The following is an 18,144-nucleotide window of genomic DNA, read 5'->3' on the forward strand; positions in this document are numbered from 1 at the left end:
TTGTTTCCACTGGCCCACTATAGATCCTGAGGTTACAGTCCCAGGTATTATTATTATTATACAGGATTTATGGCGCCAACAGTTTGCTCAGCGCTGTACAATATAACGGGAGACAATACAGCAACAATGCAGATCAATACAAGAGGGATAGGAGGGCCCTGATCCTGGGAGCTTACAATCTAGGTCTTCTCCTCTGATCATGACAATACTGCTCACTGATTGGTCCAGAGTAGAGTAACCACTGCAATATCATCACGTAAGACACTATTTATGTATCTAGATGGATTTATATCGATTCTGGGGTTCAGCTGCCAGCAAAGTGTTCATCTTCTTCTTAGGTGTTGCTCTACCTTGGCACTTGGGGCATGTGTCTTGGGGTTCTTACCAATGGCCGGATCTAGCAAGATCTGTGGTCTGCTGGCTGTGCCGGGTGGAGGGATATGTCTGTATAGTCTCAGACCCAAGTCACTGAGTGCAGTCTCAGGAGATGGGAGGCAGCGGTGTGGGACCTTGTACATTCCATAGTCCTGACTTCTGCTCTCCTCCCTCCCCCCACTGCTATATATACACATAATATGGATTCTCTTTTGTTACACCCATTTCCCAGTTACCATGAGGGTGGAATTGTAAGCTCCTCAGAGACCAAGATGCCTGATGTGGGCGGAATCCTAGTTTGAGGGAACCAATCAGCTCCTGTCTAGTAATCCTCTTTGTCTTTGTATTTTAGTCCATGGCCGGGAGATGAGGAAAACCTCCGAGGATTGTCTCACTTTGTCTCCAGACTGGAAAGTAGAAGATGAGGACATCACACAGTATAGTCCAGGAGAAAACCCGGCTCCCTCCAATGTCCATCCGGCACCACCCAGTGTAGATGGACCATCGGATTCCTCGTATCCTGAGGACCCTCAGACTGTGCGGGACAAGACCAGCCATCCAACAGGGAAGAGCTTCCCCTGTCCTGAGTGCGGGAAGGGTTTCAGTTTTAAATCCCATCTTAATTTGCATAAAAGGTCTCACACGGGGGAGAAGCCATATCCCTGTCCTGAGTGCGGGAAATGTTTTTTGCAAAAGTCCAACTTTCAATTACATCAGAGATCTCACACAGGGGAGAAGCCATATTACTGTTCTGAGTGCGGGAAATGTTTTTCAGATAAGTCTAATCTTTACAGACATAAGAAATTGCATACTGGGGACAAGCCACATTCTTGTCCTGAGTGCGGGAAATGTTTTTCAGAGAAGTCCCATCTTTACATACATCAGAGATCTCACACAGGGGAAAAGCCATATTCCTGTTCTGAGTGCGAGAAATGTTTTTCACAGATTTCCCATCTTTACATACATCAGAGATTGCACACGGGGCAGAAGCCGTATTCCTGTCCTGAGTTCGGGAAATGTTTTTCAGGGAGGTCCGGCCTTAACACACATCAGAGATTTCATACAGGGGAAAAGCCATATTCCTGTTCTGAGTGCGGGAAATGTTTTTTGCAGAAGTCTGATCTTTACAGACATCAGCGAATTCACACAGGGGAGAAGCCATGTTCCTATCCTGATTGAGGGAAATGTTCCTCACTGAAGTCCTGTCTTCCTGTACATCAGGGGTCCCACACAACCCTGGAGGTGTATTAGTGCCTTGAGTGCGGGAAATGTCTTCTAGATGAATGTTGCTGGACATCCCAGCTCTCATGTGGGGAAGAAGCACACCCTGATATACACCTCAGATATACTCCATGGCTGATCTTCATCATGGAAGAAACAGTTCATAAGGAGATGAGAGGTCCCCAAAGACATGGATGAAGTGTGGGACCGGATTGGCTATTGATAGCAGGAGAAGAATAAAAATGGAGTCATTACCTGTCATTGGCTGAGTACATATTTTTTAAACATTCTATATTGCGTTTTCTAAAGAGATATACAAAGAAGCAATATGTCTGGGGTGATAGAGGAGACGAGCACCTCATACTTCTTGCCATGACTTCTGAATAAAAGATAAATCACAGTAACCAATGAAATAATTAGAATCTCTCCAATAAAGAAAGAGGAAGGAATCTTCTGGCAGGAACTGACCTGGAGGTGTGACCGGGTGTGATACCTGATCAGAAAACATGGATGGACTCTCCTGAGACTTTGTTCCCAACTCCAATAAGTGAGAGGAGCAGAATGTCATAATGTTCCTAGATGTCATGATAAAGCCAAGGAAGTAAGGTTCGGCCATGAGTGCGCACAGACACATCAGGAGAGCAAAAGAATGACAACGTCATGAACCAGAAAACCAAGGTATACACGGCCAGATGGGGAGCAAGTAACACCTGTTATGTATGCGTGTCCTCAATGCGTGTTCCATACACGGCTGTCTGATCTCTACAATGTAACCACCTTGACAAACCCATCCATAGAAGTAAAAGAAGACAACATAGAGGATTGCTCCAAGGATGTAAGTGTTGCTGCAATAAAAGTGTCCCATCTATTATGGAAATGTTTGACTGAGGCTTGGTTGTTGAGCTCCATGTCTACCTTCTCTCTGTAAATCAGAAGACGTAGATCTTTTTTAGTGTCTGTGATGGTGGGGGACAAGGCGATAGTCCATTTCTTAGGAATAGCCCTGTGGGCCACCAGTAAACATAATAATATCCACTGCAAGCTCCCGTGGGATTTGTGGATGTGGGTTTTCTCAGCTGAATGGAGAGTTGTAGAACTGGGTCCATGGGGAGTGAGCAGCCACAAACTCCTGAGATGTAGGCTAACACTTGTTCCCAAAAGGTTGAGATGCGGGGGGGCCATTCCTGAAATCGGTGGAAGAGAGAGGGCGGTGCTCACTACATAGTGGATTTGTGGAGAGTTCTTGGTGGATAGAAATGGGATGATGGCCCCATGGAAGAGATTACATTGAGACTCTCCAGGATCCATTCACCACAAGCCTTTGCACTTTGTTCTATCCTTCCAGTATGTTGCCCACCAGGTTCTCCCCCGGTATGACCTTGCTCCAAGATTTCACAGATGTGGGATGTAGAGGTTTAGTAAAGAGAGAGTGTAAAGGTCGATAGATGTCAGATATGGAGTATTTCCATTCCTGTAGGAAGCGATCCGATATGGAAGTTTGAAAACATTGTTGCTTGGCTGGGCAGCACCAGTTTATACAACCTGAGAGGTGTAGGTAGTAGAGAGAGGGATGGCTTGGCAGGGCATAAGTTGATGCAAGGGTTGGGAAAGATTTCAAAGTTCCTGATAGTTCAAATATGCGTCATACATGGAGGCAACGCAGGAGAGCCCCTTAGAACTCCAAATGTTGAAAGCCGCATATTGAATGGCTTCTGGAAACATTGTAATACTTTGTATGGGCAAATATTGGGAGACATGGGGTGACAGGCCCAGTTTGCTCTCTATGTCCCTCCATGTAAGAATCAGATCCCGTATCAGAAGGTTGTGTTGAATACTTGTGGGGAACAATTGTATTGCAATGCAGGAGAGCAGCTAAGTCATATGGTTGCACCACTGCCAACTCCAAATCATAATTGTTGTATGAGGAAGCCTGAAGTATCCAGTCTGTCCCTATACACAATAAACAGGCAAGGTGATACAATCAAATATTGGGAAAGTTCGCTCCACCCTCTTTTTTTGCTCCCCCTGTTTAAGCAGGAACCAAATTGTTTGAAGAGGGTACAATAGGCGAGCAAAGCTCTCCATTTTGAACAGGTGGCATCCCCCAAAAAGTGATAGGAGAAGGTACATCCATGTTTCCATCTCATTTCCTATTTTAGATATCAGTGGAGGGTAGTAATGATAGACCGAGGATGGCTCCTTCCCTATCGTAATGCCTGAATATGTGATCTGAACATTTGCTACGTGAAGAGAGACTGCTGGGCCCAGGGAGGGGTGTTGGCTCCAGATAAGGAAAGTATTCCACTCTTAGTAGCATTGATTGGAAGGCCAGAGCACTGTAGGCAGCTTGTGAAGACCTGATGGAGAATGTGAATATCTGCCACAGGATCCGCCATAAAAAATAAGAATATCATCGGCAAATAGGACTACACAGAGTTCTTCTTGACCTGTCTGAATCCCATGTATTGGGGCTCTGGAGGAAAGGTAACGGAAGAAAGGTTCCAGGGCAAGGTTGAAAAGAAGAGGTGAAAGGGGGGGAAACCCTGGTGAGTACCCTTCATGCAGCAATATTTCACCTGATATGAGGCCTGCAGCTACCACCCTGGGTGAAGGTGCAGAATCCATACTGCTGAAAAGCCATCAGAAGAACCAGAGCAAGCCAATGATAGCTGACATTATCCAAGACTTTTCCAGCATCCAATGTAATAATAGCTCGATCCTCAGACGGGTGTACCTTGCCTTGTTCCAGCTCTGCAATAACTTTCTGAATGTTGGAAGCCACTGGTCTACCATTAATAAAGCCAGCCTGGGCAGTATGGATAAGGGAGGGTAATATTGCAGCCAAGAGGGATGCTACTATTTCAGAGAGTATTTTAGTGTCTACATTTAGGAGGAATATGAGTCGGTATGCCTCCGGTTCAAGTGGGTCCTTGCCCTTATTAGAAATCAATTTCATAGTCTTGGTGACCCATTGGAAGGTATGGGCCCCCCTCCCAAACCTCATTATATACTGTCAGTAGCTGAGGGATGAAGAGAGTCCATCATCTTATACAATGCTGGTGTGTAGCCATCAGGACCAGGTGATTTCCCACTAGGTAAGCCTTTAATCACCTCAGACTCTTCCTTTAATGAAATAGGGGCATTTACAGATTGCAGGTGGGAGGGGCCAATAGTGAGTAAATGAAGTGAGTCTAAGACTTGTGGTCACTTCAAGGTCTTGGATCTAGATATAGAGTGGCACAAATATCTTCCAGTATTTTATTGGTTTCTTCTGGGGAGGAGACAAGGGCAGCAGAAGTATCCTTTAGGGAGGCTACATGAGTTGGTTGGAGAGACCCTTTGCTTACCCACCTTATCACCATATTTACACAATTGGGAATCAGCAGAGGAACAATTTACTGTATATGTTTACCCAGCCAAGTCCTTCCTGTGTTAGCGCCTCCACTCTGCTACCCAGCCAAGTCCTTCCTGTGTTAGAGCCTCCACTCTGCTACCCAGCCGAGTCCTTCCTGTGTTAGCGCCTCCACTCTGCTACCCAGCCGAGTCCTTCCTGTGTTAGCGCCTCCACTCTGCTACCCAGCCGAGTCCTTCCTGTGTTAGCGCCTCCACTCTGCTACCCAGCCAAGTCCTTCCTGTGTTAGAGCCTCCACTCTGCTACCCAGCCGAGTCCTTCCTGTGTTAGCGCCTCCACTCTGCTACCCGGCCAAGTCCTTCCTGTGTTAGCGCCTCCACTCTGCTACCCGGCCGAGTCCTTCCTGTGTTAGCGCCTCCACTCTGCTACCCAGCCGAGTCCTTCCTGTGTTAGCGCCTCCACTCTGCTACCCAGCCGAGTCCTTCCTGTGTTAGCGCCTCCACTCTGCTACCCAGCCGAGTCCTTCCTGTGTTAGCGCCTCCACTCTGCTACCCAGCCGAGTCCTTCCTGTGTTAGCGCCTCCACTCTGCTACCCGGCCAAGTCCTTCCTGTGTTAGCGCCTCCACTCTGCTACCCGGCCGAGTCCTTCCTGTGTTAGCGCCTCCACTCTGCTACCCAGCCGAGTCCTTCCTGTGTTAGCGCCTCCACTCTGCTACCCAGCCGAGTCCTTCCTGTGTTAGCGCCTCCACTCTGCTACCCAGCCAAGACCTTCCTGTGTTAGCGCCTCCACTCTGCTACCCAGCCGAGTCCTTCCTGTGTTAGCGCCTCCACTCTGCTACCCAGCCAAGACCTTCCTGTGTTAGCGCCTCCACTCTGCTACCCAGCCGAGTCCTTCCTGTGTTAGCGCCTCCACTCTGCTACCCAGCCGAGTCCTTCTTGTGTTAGCGCCTCCACTCTGCTACCCAGCCGAGTCCTTCCTGTGTTAGCGCCTCCACTCTGCTACCAGCCGAGTCCTTCCTGTGTTAGCGCCTCCACTCTGCTACCCAGCCACGTCCTTCCTGTGTTAGCGCCTCCACTCTGCAAACCCGGGATATGTTCACCTGTCCTTCACTCCAGGCCAGGACCCCCAGAAATCCCCCCTGTACCCATCTCAGGCTCTCTCCTTCCAGTCACAGGGCTTTTCAGAGGACATCTGACAGAATGAGGACATGTTATTACCGCCCCCCACCACCTGATTTCACCCTACAATGACTCACTACCACATTGTAATTGTGCACATTGTACGTAGTGGTGGTGTGGCCCCATTGAGCCCAGTGGGGGAGCTTGATAAGAGGTGCTGCTTGTCAGACTCTGCACCCCGAGCTAATAATGCTGCAGACACGGCCTGTTAATAGCCCTATCTGGCTGTTATTTTAGAGTTCGAGGGCAGAAACACTGTGGCTCAGCTGTCCATTTTTACCACCCCCAAAACCCAACTGAAAGAGACCAATCTCATGAGCAGTGGTATCTAAAATAAATTGAGTAACTCTAGCGCTAACTATGGTGAAATGAAAACAAAAGATGAGAATTAAATACTGTAGCCGCTAGTGCACACAACCCATGTTTCAGTGCGGGGAAATTATACAATCATAATGTGAAGTGAAAAAATGCTGCGCTACATGAAACAATGGCATAATCCTTATATAACCAAAATACAAAGTGAAAAAATAAAAAAATATATATTAGAAGATAAAATAGTTAAAAAATATTAATATTGAAAATTTTATATATATATATATATATATATATATAAAAACAAAAAACACACAAAAAATAAAGAATATTTTTTAAGTATGAATCAAACAAAAGTCATTAAAAAAATCAAGTTCAATCAATAGTGTTCATTCAGTGAGCCCTCCTTTGGATAATGAAAAATATGTGCATCTGTCATCAATTCCCGTGCAGAGACATCCTCTACCATATATCTGCTCACCATCCTCCACCATGTATCTGCTCACCATCCTCCGCCATGTATCTGCTCACCATCCTCCACCATGTATCTGCTCACCATCCTCCGCCAGGTATCTGCTCACCATCCTCCGCCATGTATCTGCTCACCATCCTCCACCATGTATCTGCTCACCATCCTCCACCACGTATCCGCTCACCATCCTCCGCCAGGTATCTGCTCACCATCCTCCGCCATGTATCTGCTCACCATCCTCCACCACGTATCTGCTCACCGTCCTCCACCACGTATCTGCTCACCGTCCTCCACCACGTATCTGCTCACCGTCCTCCACCACGTATCTGCTCACCGTCCTCCACCACATATCCGCTCACCATCCTCCACCACGTATCCGCTCACCGTCCTCCACCACGTATCCGCTCACCGTCCTCCACCACGTATCCGCTCACCGTCCTCCACCACGTATCCGCTCACCGTCCTCCACCATGTATCCGCTCACCATCCTCCACCATGTATCCGCTCACCATCCTCCACCATGTATCCGCTCACCATCCTCCACTATGTATCCGCTCACCATCCTCCACCATGTATCCGCTCACCATCCTCCACCAGGTATCCGCTCACCATCCTCCACCATGTATCTGCTCACCATCCTCCACCAGGTATCTGCTCACCATCCTCCGCCATGTATCTGCTCACCATCCTCCGCCATATATCTGCTCACCATCCTCCACCGTATATCTGCTCACCATCCTCCACCATGTATCTGCTCACCATCCTCCACCATGTATCTGCTCACCATCCTCCACCATGTATCTGCTCACCATCCTCCACCATGTATCTGCTCACCTCACGCAGTGTGACCGCACATTGTACAATGTTACGGTGTAGCTGCACTTTTTTTTCTCATACGGACTCAGAAGATCAGCTTGCTGAATGAAGACTCCAAAGTAATCTCCCTCCTGATAAGCGTCTTTGTATCAGCCGTATTCCTCATTAATAAGAACTCCACATGGTGCTTTATCCTTTTATACTTTTATTCATCAATTACACATAAGAAATGCCCTCACGTTCCGGAGGTGTATATTGCACCAGGTATGATGAAGATCCAGTGATGTACTGATCAGACACAAGGTGGCAGTATCATCTCAGCAGCAGAGTCCTGCACATGCTCAGAACAGACACCATACATCCGGGAGGAATGTGTGGATGACGTCAAAACGTTGCCATTCATCGGGACAGCAGTTGTAGTCTACAAACGGCTCTTGGAAGGACATTACAGCAGGCAATAGCATTCACTAAGGGGCCCCGTGCTTTGCCTTGCATCACATGATGGATGGTGTCTGTTCTGAGCATGTGCAGGACTCTGCTGCTGAGATGATACTGCCACCTTATGTCTGATCAGTACATCACTGGATGTTCATCATACATGGTGCAAAATACACCTCCGGAACGTGAGAGCATTTCTTATGTGTAATTGATGAATAAAAGTATAAAAGGATAAAGCACCATGTGGAGTTCTTATTAATGAGGAATACGGCTGATACAAAGACGCTTATCAGGAGGGAGATTATTTTGGAGTCTTCATTCAGTAAGCTGATCTTCTGAGTCCATATGGGACCAAAAGTGCAGTTTGACCGTAACATTGTATAATCACACTGCGTGAGGTGAGCAGATACATGGTGGAGGATGGTGAGCAGATATATGGTGGAGGACGGTGAGCAGATACATGGCGGAGGACGGTGAGCAGATACATGGCGGAGGACGGTGAGCAGATACATGGCGGAGGACGGTGAGCAGATACATGGTGGAGGACGGTGAGCAGATACATGGTGGAGGATGGTGAGCAGATACATGGCGGAGGATGGTGAGCAGATACATGGTGGAGGATGGTGAGCAGATACATGGTGGAGGATGGTGAGCAGATACATGGTGGAGGATGGTGAGCAGATACATGGCGGAGGATGGTGAGCAGATACATGGCGGAGGACGGTCAGCAGATACATGGCGGAGGACGGTCAGCAGATACATGGTGGAGGATGGTGAGCAGATACATGGCGGAGGACGGTCAGCAGATACATGGCGGAGGACGGTCAGCAGATACATGGCGGAGGACGGTGAGCAGATACATGGTGGAGGATGGTGAGCAGATACATGGTGGAGGATGGTGAGCAGATACACGGTGGAGGATGGTGAGCAGATACACGGCGGAGGATGGTGAGCAGATACACGGCGGAGGATGGTGAGCAGATACACGGCGGAGGATGGTGAGCAGATACACGGCGGAGGATGGTGAGCAGATACACGGCGGAGGATGGTGAGCAGATACACGGTGGAGGATGGTGAGCAGATACACGGTGGAGGATGGTGAGCAGATACACGGTGGAGGATGGTGAGCAGATACACGGCGGAGGATGGTGAGCAGATACACGGCGGAGGATGGTGAGCAGATACACGGCGGAGGATGGTGAGCAGATACACGGCGGAGGATGGTGAGCAGATACACGGCGGAGGATGGTGAGCAGATACACGGCGGAGGATGGTGAGCAGATACACGGTGGAGGACGGTGAGCAGATACATGGTGGAGGATGGTGAGCAGATACATGGCGGAGGATGGTGAGCAGATACATGGCGGAGGATGGTGAGCAGATACACGGTGGAGGATGGTGAGCAGATACACGGTGGAGGATGGTGAGCAGATATATGGCGGAGGATGGTGAGCAGATACATGGTGGAGGATGGTGAGCAGATACATGGTGGAGGATGGTGAGCAGATACATGGTGGAGGATGGTGAGCAGATACATGGTGGAGGATGGTGAGCAGATACATGGTGGAGGATGGTGAGCAGATACATGGCGGAGGATGGTGTGCAGATACATGGTGGAGGACGGTGAGCAGATACATGGTGGAGGATGGTGAGCAGATATATGGTGGAGGATGGTGGGAAGATACATGGTGGAGGATGGTGAGCAGATACATGGTGGAGGATGGTGAGCAGATATATGGTGGAGGATGTCTGTGCACGGGAATTGATGACAGATGCACATATTTTTTGTTATCCAAAGGAAGGTTCACTGAATGAACACTTTATTGATTGAACTTGATTTTTTTAATGACTTGTTTGATTCATGCTTAAAAATATTTTTTATTTTTTGTGTGATTTTTGTTTATATAAATTATTTTATTTTTTTTATTTCAATATTAATAGTTTTTCTACTATTTTTTATTCTAATATATATATATATATATATATTTTCACTTTGTTTTTTGGTTATATAGTGGATTGTGCCATTGTTTCATGTAGTGCAGCATTTTTTCACTTCACATGATGATCATCAATGGACAGCCAGAGACTATGTCAGCATTGTAGGATATGAGCAGCTTGCTGCAGTGTGGGTGCCAACAAGTGGCCATATGAAATTGGCCTTAAGCCCTTCTGGTTCTGGTCATCTAGTTTAGTAGCCCAAACTGAAAGAGGACTTTGCTATGTTGGTTAGGGCTAGGACTTACTACCGGGGCCTGTACTATGTGACTGTTTAACATCCATGTGTTTCTTGAATGTCAGGGCTCGCATCTTTACTGTCTTTTTTTACTCTTCACGTATTTGTACCTCAGAATGCCCGGGGTGCTATGGGGGAGCTCCAGCCCCCTCTGGATGCAGAGGCCAGCGTCCCTGAAGGTCAGTTTCTAAACTGTTTATACATATGCACATGTAATGTATGTAGAAGGCTTCCCCTCCCCCTGACTTGTCTCCATTGGTTGGCCTCATCCTGAGTTTCGGATGCCCCCCCAAAGAAATAAAACATTCACACTAAACAACACATCAGGCAGATAGGGGCTTAATCTTCACACTTAGACCTGACAGCTGAGTTGGTCTACATAGGAATACATTAAAGTGTTTTTCTAATTAAGAAAGGACAATAAACCAAGAATATGACACAATAGTCAAGCACTAACCTGACACTCCAGTGAGCAAAAACCTGCTTCCCAAGTAACAAGTGTTTGTTCCACTCTGGTCTCTCCGCCATCTTAAAGAATCACTCTAATAGATGCAGCTGACACATCCAGCTTCCTGGGAGATGGACCGCCTCCCTTCAAGGACACACCTGGTTAATCACACTGCCAGATCTATAGGAATCTCTGGACCTGTGTGGAGGGAGTTGGGCCACTAGCCTCCAATAGGCTCACAGAGTTTGCTCAGCTCTGTGCTCTGGCTGTGTATAATGTGTGTAGGGCCCCCCTCCCCCTCCCTGCAGCTAATAGAAAGCTAGGATAGATGTCTTTGGGAACTCTGTGGAGGAGATAGGTGTGCCAAAGTCATCTGCTGTCTTTACTGATGAGATTGCCCTTTTCACCGTTGCCCACAGATATATTTGTAGTCAGTGAGCAAACACTTTAATCTAGGCCTAAGGATTCCAAGCTCACTCCCTGGGCCATGAAATCTTCCCAGGCAAGAAATGTAATCTCTGTGTTCCAGTTATGAGGTGACAACAGCATAGAGTGCTTTCAGGATAATGGGCAAAGGTAGACAAGTATTGCATGCTGTTGTTGGTTTTTATTGCAGCTAATACATTTTGTTTGGCTTTTTCTACAGTGTTCCCCGATCCAGACATTCATGGCCTCATGTGCTGGGTGTGCCGACACATCCAGACCCTGGAGCAAGCCCTGGAGGTGGACCCAGCCGAGGACCAGCCTGGACTTGCGGCCTATATTAAGCAACATTTTTAGTTTTTTCTTTTGGTTTTAAGATGTTTTTAGATTTTTACAAATTTGTAAATAAATGTTCTATTTCTCTTGGACAGTGCCCTGTGTTGTGGCCTTCTTCAGCCTTTGCAGGTCGGCCATCTTCTTCATTGCAGTTGGAGCTGATCTGCATGTCCCTAAAGCATTGCAGGACTCTGCTAGCTCCAGCTGCACTGGACAATCTTGCTTACCTGGAATTTCTGGTAATGTCCAAACGAAGTGTTTTCTGGCAAGTCCAGCTTTAGGACTGTAGCAGATAGGATTGCATGTTTCCGAGAGGTAAACCAGCTCCTTCAATCCTAAGCTGGGATACATAAAGATTGAAGTTGTCTGCTTGCTGTCTGCAGCTACTCCCAATCTTGGTTTGCTTCCTCTTGTGAAATGCTGCAACAGTTTACACAGAACACTCCATTCACATTACATTGTTCACGTTTGGAGTAGCTCTTCATTCCATCCAGGGACTTCTACATAGCTTGGTGGAGTGGAGTTGTGCAGACTGCCAAAAGGGGGGTGCAGCCAAGTAGACAATGTGGGGGGGATCCTGTGGGCCAACTCTGTCAAGATGTCTCCCATCACCTCATCTCTAGTTGGGATTGGCATTACACAGAAGTCACATGACTTGAAAGCTGCTCTTGGATGGACTATCAGTTATGGATGAGACCAGTTACATGCAATGTCCCCCAGAAAAGAAGGGGCCCTAATGGGCAAATTGTCTATCTGCTCCACACATACCACTTGGATCCAACTTGTTGCTCATTCACATGTCAGTGTTTTGACAACAAGAGGTGGGGAGGGAATGAAGTGAGGAACAAGTGTCCACTGGGCACATAAATTCCATAGGCACACACGTCTAGAATCAGGCAGCTAAAGATCCTATGCTCCCCAACCAATCTCGGGGCAAGATGTTACACGGGGTGTAAAGCAAACTTAGTCTGGGTCCAGTTAGTCCAGCATAATGATAGTCCAAACAACAGAAGGCCTTCTTCTTATTCTCCCAACTTTTCTGTGTCTCTAGCATTCCTTGGCAGGCTTACTGTGTGTAAGTTGTGTCCTGGTGTCACGCCTGGTGTCCTGGATATTACACACTTCTTGTATAGTGTGTGTCAATGAAGTAGCACAGGGAACATATTAGAACAGCAGTGTCAGTCTCTGGGGAGGCGAGTGTTCCATGCAGGAAAATCTTGGCCAAAATCAGCACCCCAAAAAGACAAAAGCTAGCCGACACTTAGAGAACAAGCTGCAATATTGTGTGTTCCCATATTGGGGAACGTTAGCCTTGCCCACAGAGTCCACTGAGAATTCTAAGCTCCCTTGGGGCAGCCAAATGGTTAGCAGATAATGGCCAACCGCTACATGTGCCAGAGAACTTGTGTGATGGGGAACAGAGAAAACTATTTGCAGGACAGACCACCAGGTGAAAGCAGCAGAAAGGCCAAAGAGTCTATCCATTGCTGACCATGAGTTCTCACAGCCGTTCTGAGCAGAGAGTGATGACTGTCAGTCACCGCTCTCTGCCCTGCCCCCCCCCACTCACTGGGCTGTGGAGGGGGAGGGTGCGGCTGTCCAGACTCTGATGTCAGGATTTTTCCCCAGCCTGGACCGGCTGAGTGACGTCAGCTGACAGCGGGCTTCACCTGAAAATGGGTCACAGGAGTTCAGAATGAACTGCATTCCTCTGATCCACAGAAGTACAGACAGAAGAGCTTTGCCTGAACTTCTCCTTCAAAGAATATGTTCCTCCAACATGTCCTATTCCTGATCTGTGTCAGCTGTCCCATGTCCTGGTATGAAGACGTCTCCTCTTCTCTCTGTATTGCTTCCTTTGTGTGAGATCCCAGGTGATCCTGCCAGTCCCTCTGATTTCCTATTAAAACTGACCACACTAGGCATGAGAGCTCAGTGTGGTCAGTGCTCTAGCTGTGCTGGGAGCTCAGTCTGCTCTCCTCCAATCATCAGACTTGTCCTGATATCCCCCCTCCCTGCACAGCCATTCACTGGGAAGACCAGTGAACAGAAGACAAGTGAGCTGCTGTTTCTCCTCCCCAGTTCTCTATGCAGCTGAGAACAGAGGTCAGGTGATCACTTATAAGAAAAGAAGGAAATCATTATATATATATATATATATATACATACATACACACACACACACACACACAAATGTTTTGCTTTCATTTCTCTGTTTAACTGAATGTGTTGTTTTACAAGGACTCCATCCACTTTCCCTGATCTCCTTCAGTGTGTCCAGGACTCAGAGTGCGGGAGTGTGACCTCAGGGTGCGGGAGTGTGACCTCAGGGTGCGGGAGTATGACCTCAGGGATTAGTATGGGGCATGTCTGATGAAGGAAACCAAGGGCTCTATTTATAGAACATTCATTGGACCAATCAGACAATCATTCCTCCAGCTGTGACAACATCCGGCCATATGTTAAGTAACACAGTAATTTCCTATGATCGCCGGCTCCATCTAGTGGCCACAATGAGGTGATTTTTCTGAAATATCTCCATCAGTAAAACTAGCCCAATATGATATTATGGCCACTAGATGGAGCCAATGATCATAAGAAATAAAATACGGCCAAAACTCCTCCCAGCTGGAGAATGCCGGTCACATCCGGTCAACATTGTTCTCCATAGACCTCCAAGTGTTTGTGAAATCTCCCACCACAAAATGTACTCAGCCAATCACAGGTCAGAACTCCATTTTTATTCTTCTCCTGACATCAATGACCAACCCGGTCCCACACTTCATCCATGTCTTTGGGGGCCTCTGATCTCCTTATGAACTGTTTCTTCCATGATGAAGATCAGCCATGGAGTATATCTGAGGTGTATATCAGGGTGTGCTTCTTCCCCACATGAGAGCTGGGATGTCCAGCAACATTCATCTAGAAGACATTTCCCGCACTCAAGGCACTAATACACCGCCAGGGCTGTGTGGGACCCCTGATGTACAGGAAGACAGGACTTCAGTGAGGAACATTTCCCTCACTCAGGACAGGAAAGTGGCTTCTCCCCTGCATGAGATCTCTGATGTCTGGAAAGATGGGACTTCTGTGAATAACATTTTCTGCACTCAGGACAGGAATATGGCTTCTCCCCCGCGTGAGATCTCTGATGACTGGAAAGATTTGACATATGTGCAAAACATTTCCCGCACTCAGGACAGGAAAAAGGCTTCTCCCCTGTGTGAGTTCTCTGATGTGTGTAAAGACTGGACTTCTCTGAAAAACATTTCCTGCACTCGGAACAGGAATAAGGCTTCTCCCCCGTGTGAGTTCTCTGATGTGTGTAAAGACTGGACTTCTGTGAAAAACATTTCCCGCACTCGGGACATAAATACGGCTTCTCCTTTGTGTGCGATCTCTGATGTGTGGAAAGATGGTACTTATGTGAAAAACATTTCCCACACTCAGGACAGGAATACGGCTTCTCCCCTGTGTGAGATCTCTGATGTGTGTGAAGACTAGACTTGTCTGAAAAACATTTCCTGCACTCAGGACACAAATACGGCTTCTCCCCCGTGTGAGATCTCTGATGTGTGGAAAGATGGGACTTCACTAAAAAACATTTCTCGCACTCAGGACACGAATACGGCTTCTCCCCCGTGTGACATCTCTAATGTGTGTATAGATTGGACTTCTGTGAAAAACATTTCCCACACTCTGGACAGGAATATGGCTTCTCCCCTGTGTGAGATCTCTGATGTGTATGAAGACTCGATTTGTCTGAAAACCCTTTCCCACACTCAGAACAGGAATACAGCTTTTCCCCTGTGTGAGATCTCTGATGTGTGCAAAGATTGGACTTCTGTGAAAAACATTTCCCGCACTCAGGACAGGAATACGGCTTCTCCCCCGTATGAGATCTTTTATGCTGATTAAGACGGAATTTAGAACAGAAGCTCTTCCGCCACTCAGTACAGGAGAGGCTCTTCCCTGTTGGAAGGCCGGCCCGGTCCTGCACGGTCTGAGGTTCCTCAAGAAACGAGGAATCCGATGGTCCATCTACACTGGGTGGTGCCGGATGGACATTGGAGGGAGCCGGGTTTTCTCCTGGACTATACTGTGTGATGTCCTCATCTTCTACTTTCCAGTTTGGAGACAAAGTGAGACAATCCTCGGAGGTTTTCCTCATCTCCCGGCCATGGACTAAAATACAAAGACAAAGAGGATTACTAGACAGGAGCTGATTGGTTCCCCCAACCCAGGACTCCGCCCATACCAGGCAGCTTGGTCTCTGAGGAGCTTACAATTCCACCCTCAAGGGAACTAGGAAATGGCTCCTCTGATCTCCTACCAGGTCATTTCTTTATTCACTGACCTTAGTCAGAGAGTGAGGAAACAACCAGAACTGTCTTTTATAGGAGGGACAGTGATAAGGGGATTATAGGACGAGGGTCCCCACCCCCTCTATCACTCATCGCCATCTTCCCAACACAAGAAGTACTGCACTTCCTTATTTAGTCCATGATTTAGTCATGAAGAACAGCGGGGCTGAGCCCCACCAGAGGTCAGAGTGAGGATGGGGGAGAACAACCAAGATGAAGACTGGACTGATCCTGAAGACCACCATCATTGGGGTATTGACTCCTCCCTCATTATCACTTTCTGTTTAAGGGTCCAAAGTTGGAGGATGTTATCACATTATTATCACCATGTAAATGTCTGTGCTCCAATCACATCATCCGATATAAAATGTCCAGCTGGGAGGAAATGGGTGTAACAAAAGAGAATCCACATTATGTGTATATATAGCAGTGGGGGGAGGGGGAGAGCAGAAGTCAGGAGTATGGAATGTACAACATAGAGTATATAGTGCAGGGGTCAGGAGTATGTAATGTACAACATAGAGTATATAGTGCAGGGGTCAGGAGTATGTAATGTACAACATAGTATATAGTGCAGGGGTCAGGAGTATGTAATGTACAACATAGAGTATATAGTGCAGGGGTCAGGAGTATGTAATGTACAACATAGAGTATATAGTGCAGTAGTCAGGACTATGTAATGTACAACATAGAATATATAGTGCAGGGGTCAGAAGTATGTAATGTACAACAGAGTATATAGTGCATGGGTCAGGAGTATGTAATGTACAACATGGAGTATATAGTGTAGGGGTCAGGAGTATGTAATGTACAACATGGAGTATATAGTGCAGGGGTCAGGAGGATGTAATGTACAACATAGAGTATATAGTGCAGGGGTCAGGAGTATGTAATGTACAACATAGAGTATATAGTGCAGGGGTCAGGAGTATGTAATTTACAACACAGAGTATATAGTGCAGGGGACAGGAGTATGTAATGTACAACATAGAGTATATAGTGCAGGGGTCAGGAGTATGTAATGTACAACATAGAGTATATAGTGCAGGGGTCAGGAGTATGTAATGTACAACAGAGTATATAGTGCATGGGTCAGGAGTATGTAATGTACAACATAGAGTATATAGTGCAGGGGTCAGGAGTATGCAATGTACAGCACAGAGTATATAGTGCAGGGGTCAGGAGGACGTAATGTACAACATAGAGTATGTAATGTATAACAGAGTATATAGTGCATGGGTCAGGAGTATGTAATGTACAACATGGAGTATATAGTGCAGGGGTCAGGAGGATGTAATGTACAACATAGAGTATATAGTGCAGGGGTCAGGAGTATGTAATGTACAACATAGAGTATATAGTGCAGGGGTCAGGAGTATGTAATTTACAACACAGAGTATATAGTGCAGGGGACAGGAGTATGTAATGTACAACATAGAGTATATAGTGCAGGGGTCAGGAGTATGTAATGTACAACATAGAGTATATAGTGCAGGGGTCAGGAGTATGTAATGTACAACATAGAGTATATAGTGCAGGGGTCAGGAGTATGTAATGTACAACATAGAGTATATAGTGCAGGGGTGTGCCTGCAGAAGCTTCCCCCCACCCCCCTTCCTAGTGCCTGTGTTTTATGTCACTACACCCCCCCTTCTCATCCTGTCACGGCTTTTTGAAGCCGGGCCACACAGGATGAGAAGTGTTTCTTCTCACACCCTGCCTTGGTTATCTTACCCCCAACTGGCGCAGCCAGGCAGGAGGACGATGACCCCCTGTGGCGAGATTCACACCTCCCCTAGCCATATGGCCTGTAGAGGGGTGATGTCCCACCGGGAGGTCCCAGGACAATGCCTCCGGCTTGACGCCGCATGCCCCCCGCGGCAGGTGCGAGCACGTGGTTTCCCTCGCCTGCACCCACTGGAGACAAAGGCCACACTCTTGAGAGTGTGGCCTGTGTCAAGGGGGCATGCCTCGTTGCCCAGGCAATGAGGCATGCTGCCTGACGTTGCCAGGACAACCAGGAGCATACTGCAAAGCCTTAAGAATGCTGATGACTTCCGGTTCTGGCGCCGCATGAGGTAGGGATGGCTTCCTGCGGCTCCGGTCTGACAAGCTTAAAAATACTGACTCCTGCACCAGAGGACAGAGATAAAAGGCATGGGAGTGCCCCTGGAA

At 47.4% G+C, this 18,144-nt stretch overlaps 3 protein-coding genes across 3 annotated transcripts in view; 2 read left to right on the forward strand and 1 right to left on the reverse strand.

Annotated features, from left to right (window-relative positions):
- Positions 1–18,144, reverse strand: part of LOC149441832 (gastrula zinc finger protein XlCGF66.1-like) — a 429,912-nt gene that overhangs the window by 13,269 nt on the left and 398,499 nt on the right. The gene's annotated exons all lie outside the window — the stretch shown is intronic.
- On the forward strand, positions 742–2,473 carry LOC149441834 (uncharacterized). Its single transcript, XM_089656801.1, has one exon. It carries the CDS (start codon positions 742–744, stop codon positions 1,552–1,554), a length of 813 nt encoding a protein of 270 aa, XP_089512927.1. The 3' UTR covers positions 1,555–2,473.
- Positions 2,312–11,626, forward strand: LOC149441835 (uncharacterized). Its single transcript, XM_089656816.1, has 3 exons — positions 2,312–2,431; positions 10,514–10,577; positions 11,493–11,626. Exons 1-3 carry the CDS (start codon positions 2,312–2,314, stop codon positions 11,624–11,626), a joined length of 318 nt encoding a protein of 105 aa, XP_089512942.1.

This window comes from Staurois parvus, unplaced genomic scaffold (assembly GCF_062004578.1).
Source record: "Staurois parvus isolate SC_StPar_1 unplaced genomic scaffold, SC_StPar_1.0 ptg000941l, whole genome shotgun sequence".
In the NCBI taxonomy this organism is placed as follows: Eukaryota; Metazoa; Chordata; class Amphibia; order Anura; family Ranidae; genus Staurois; species Staurois parvus.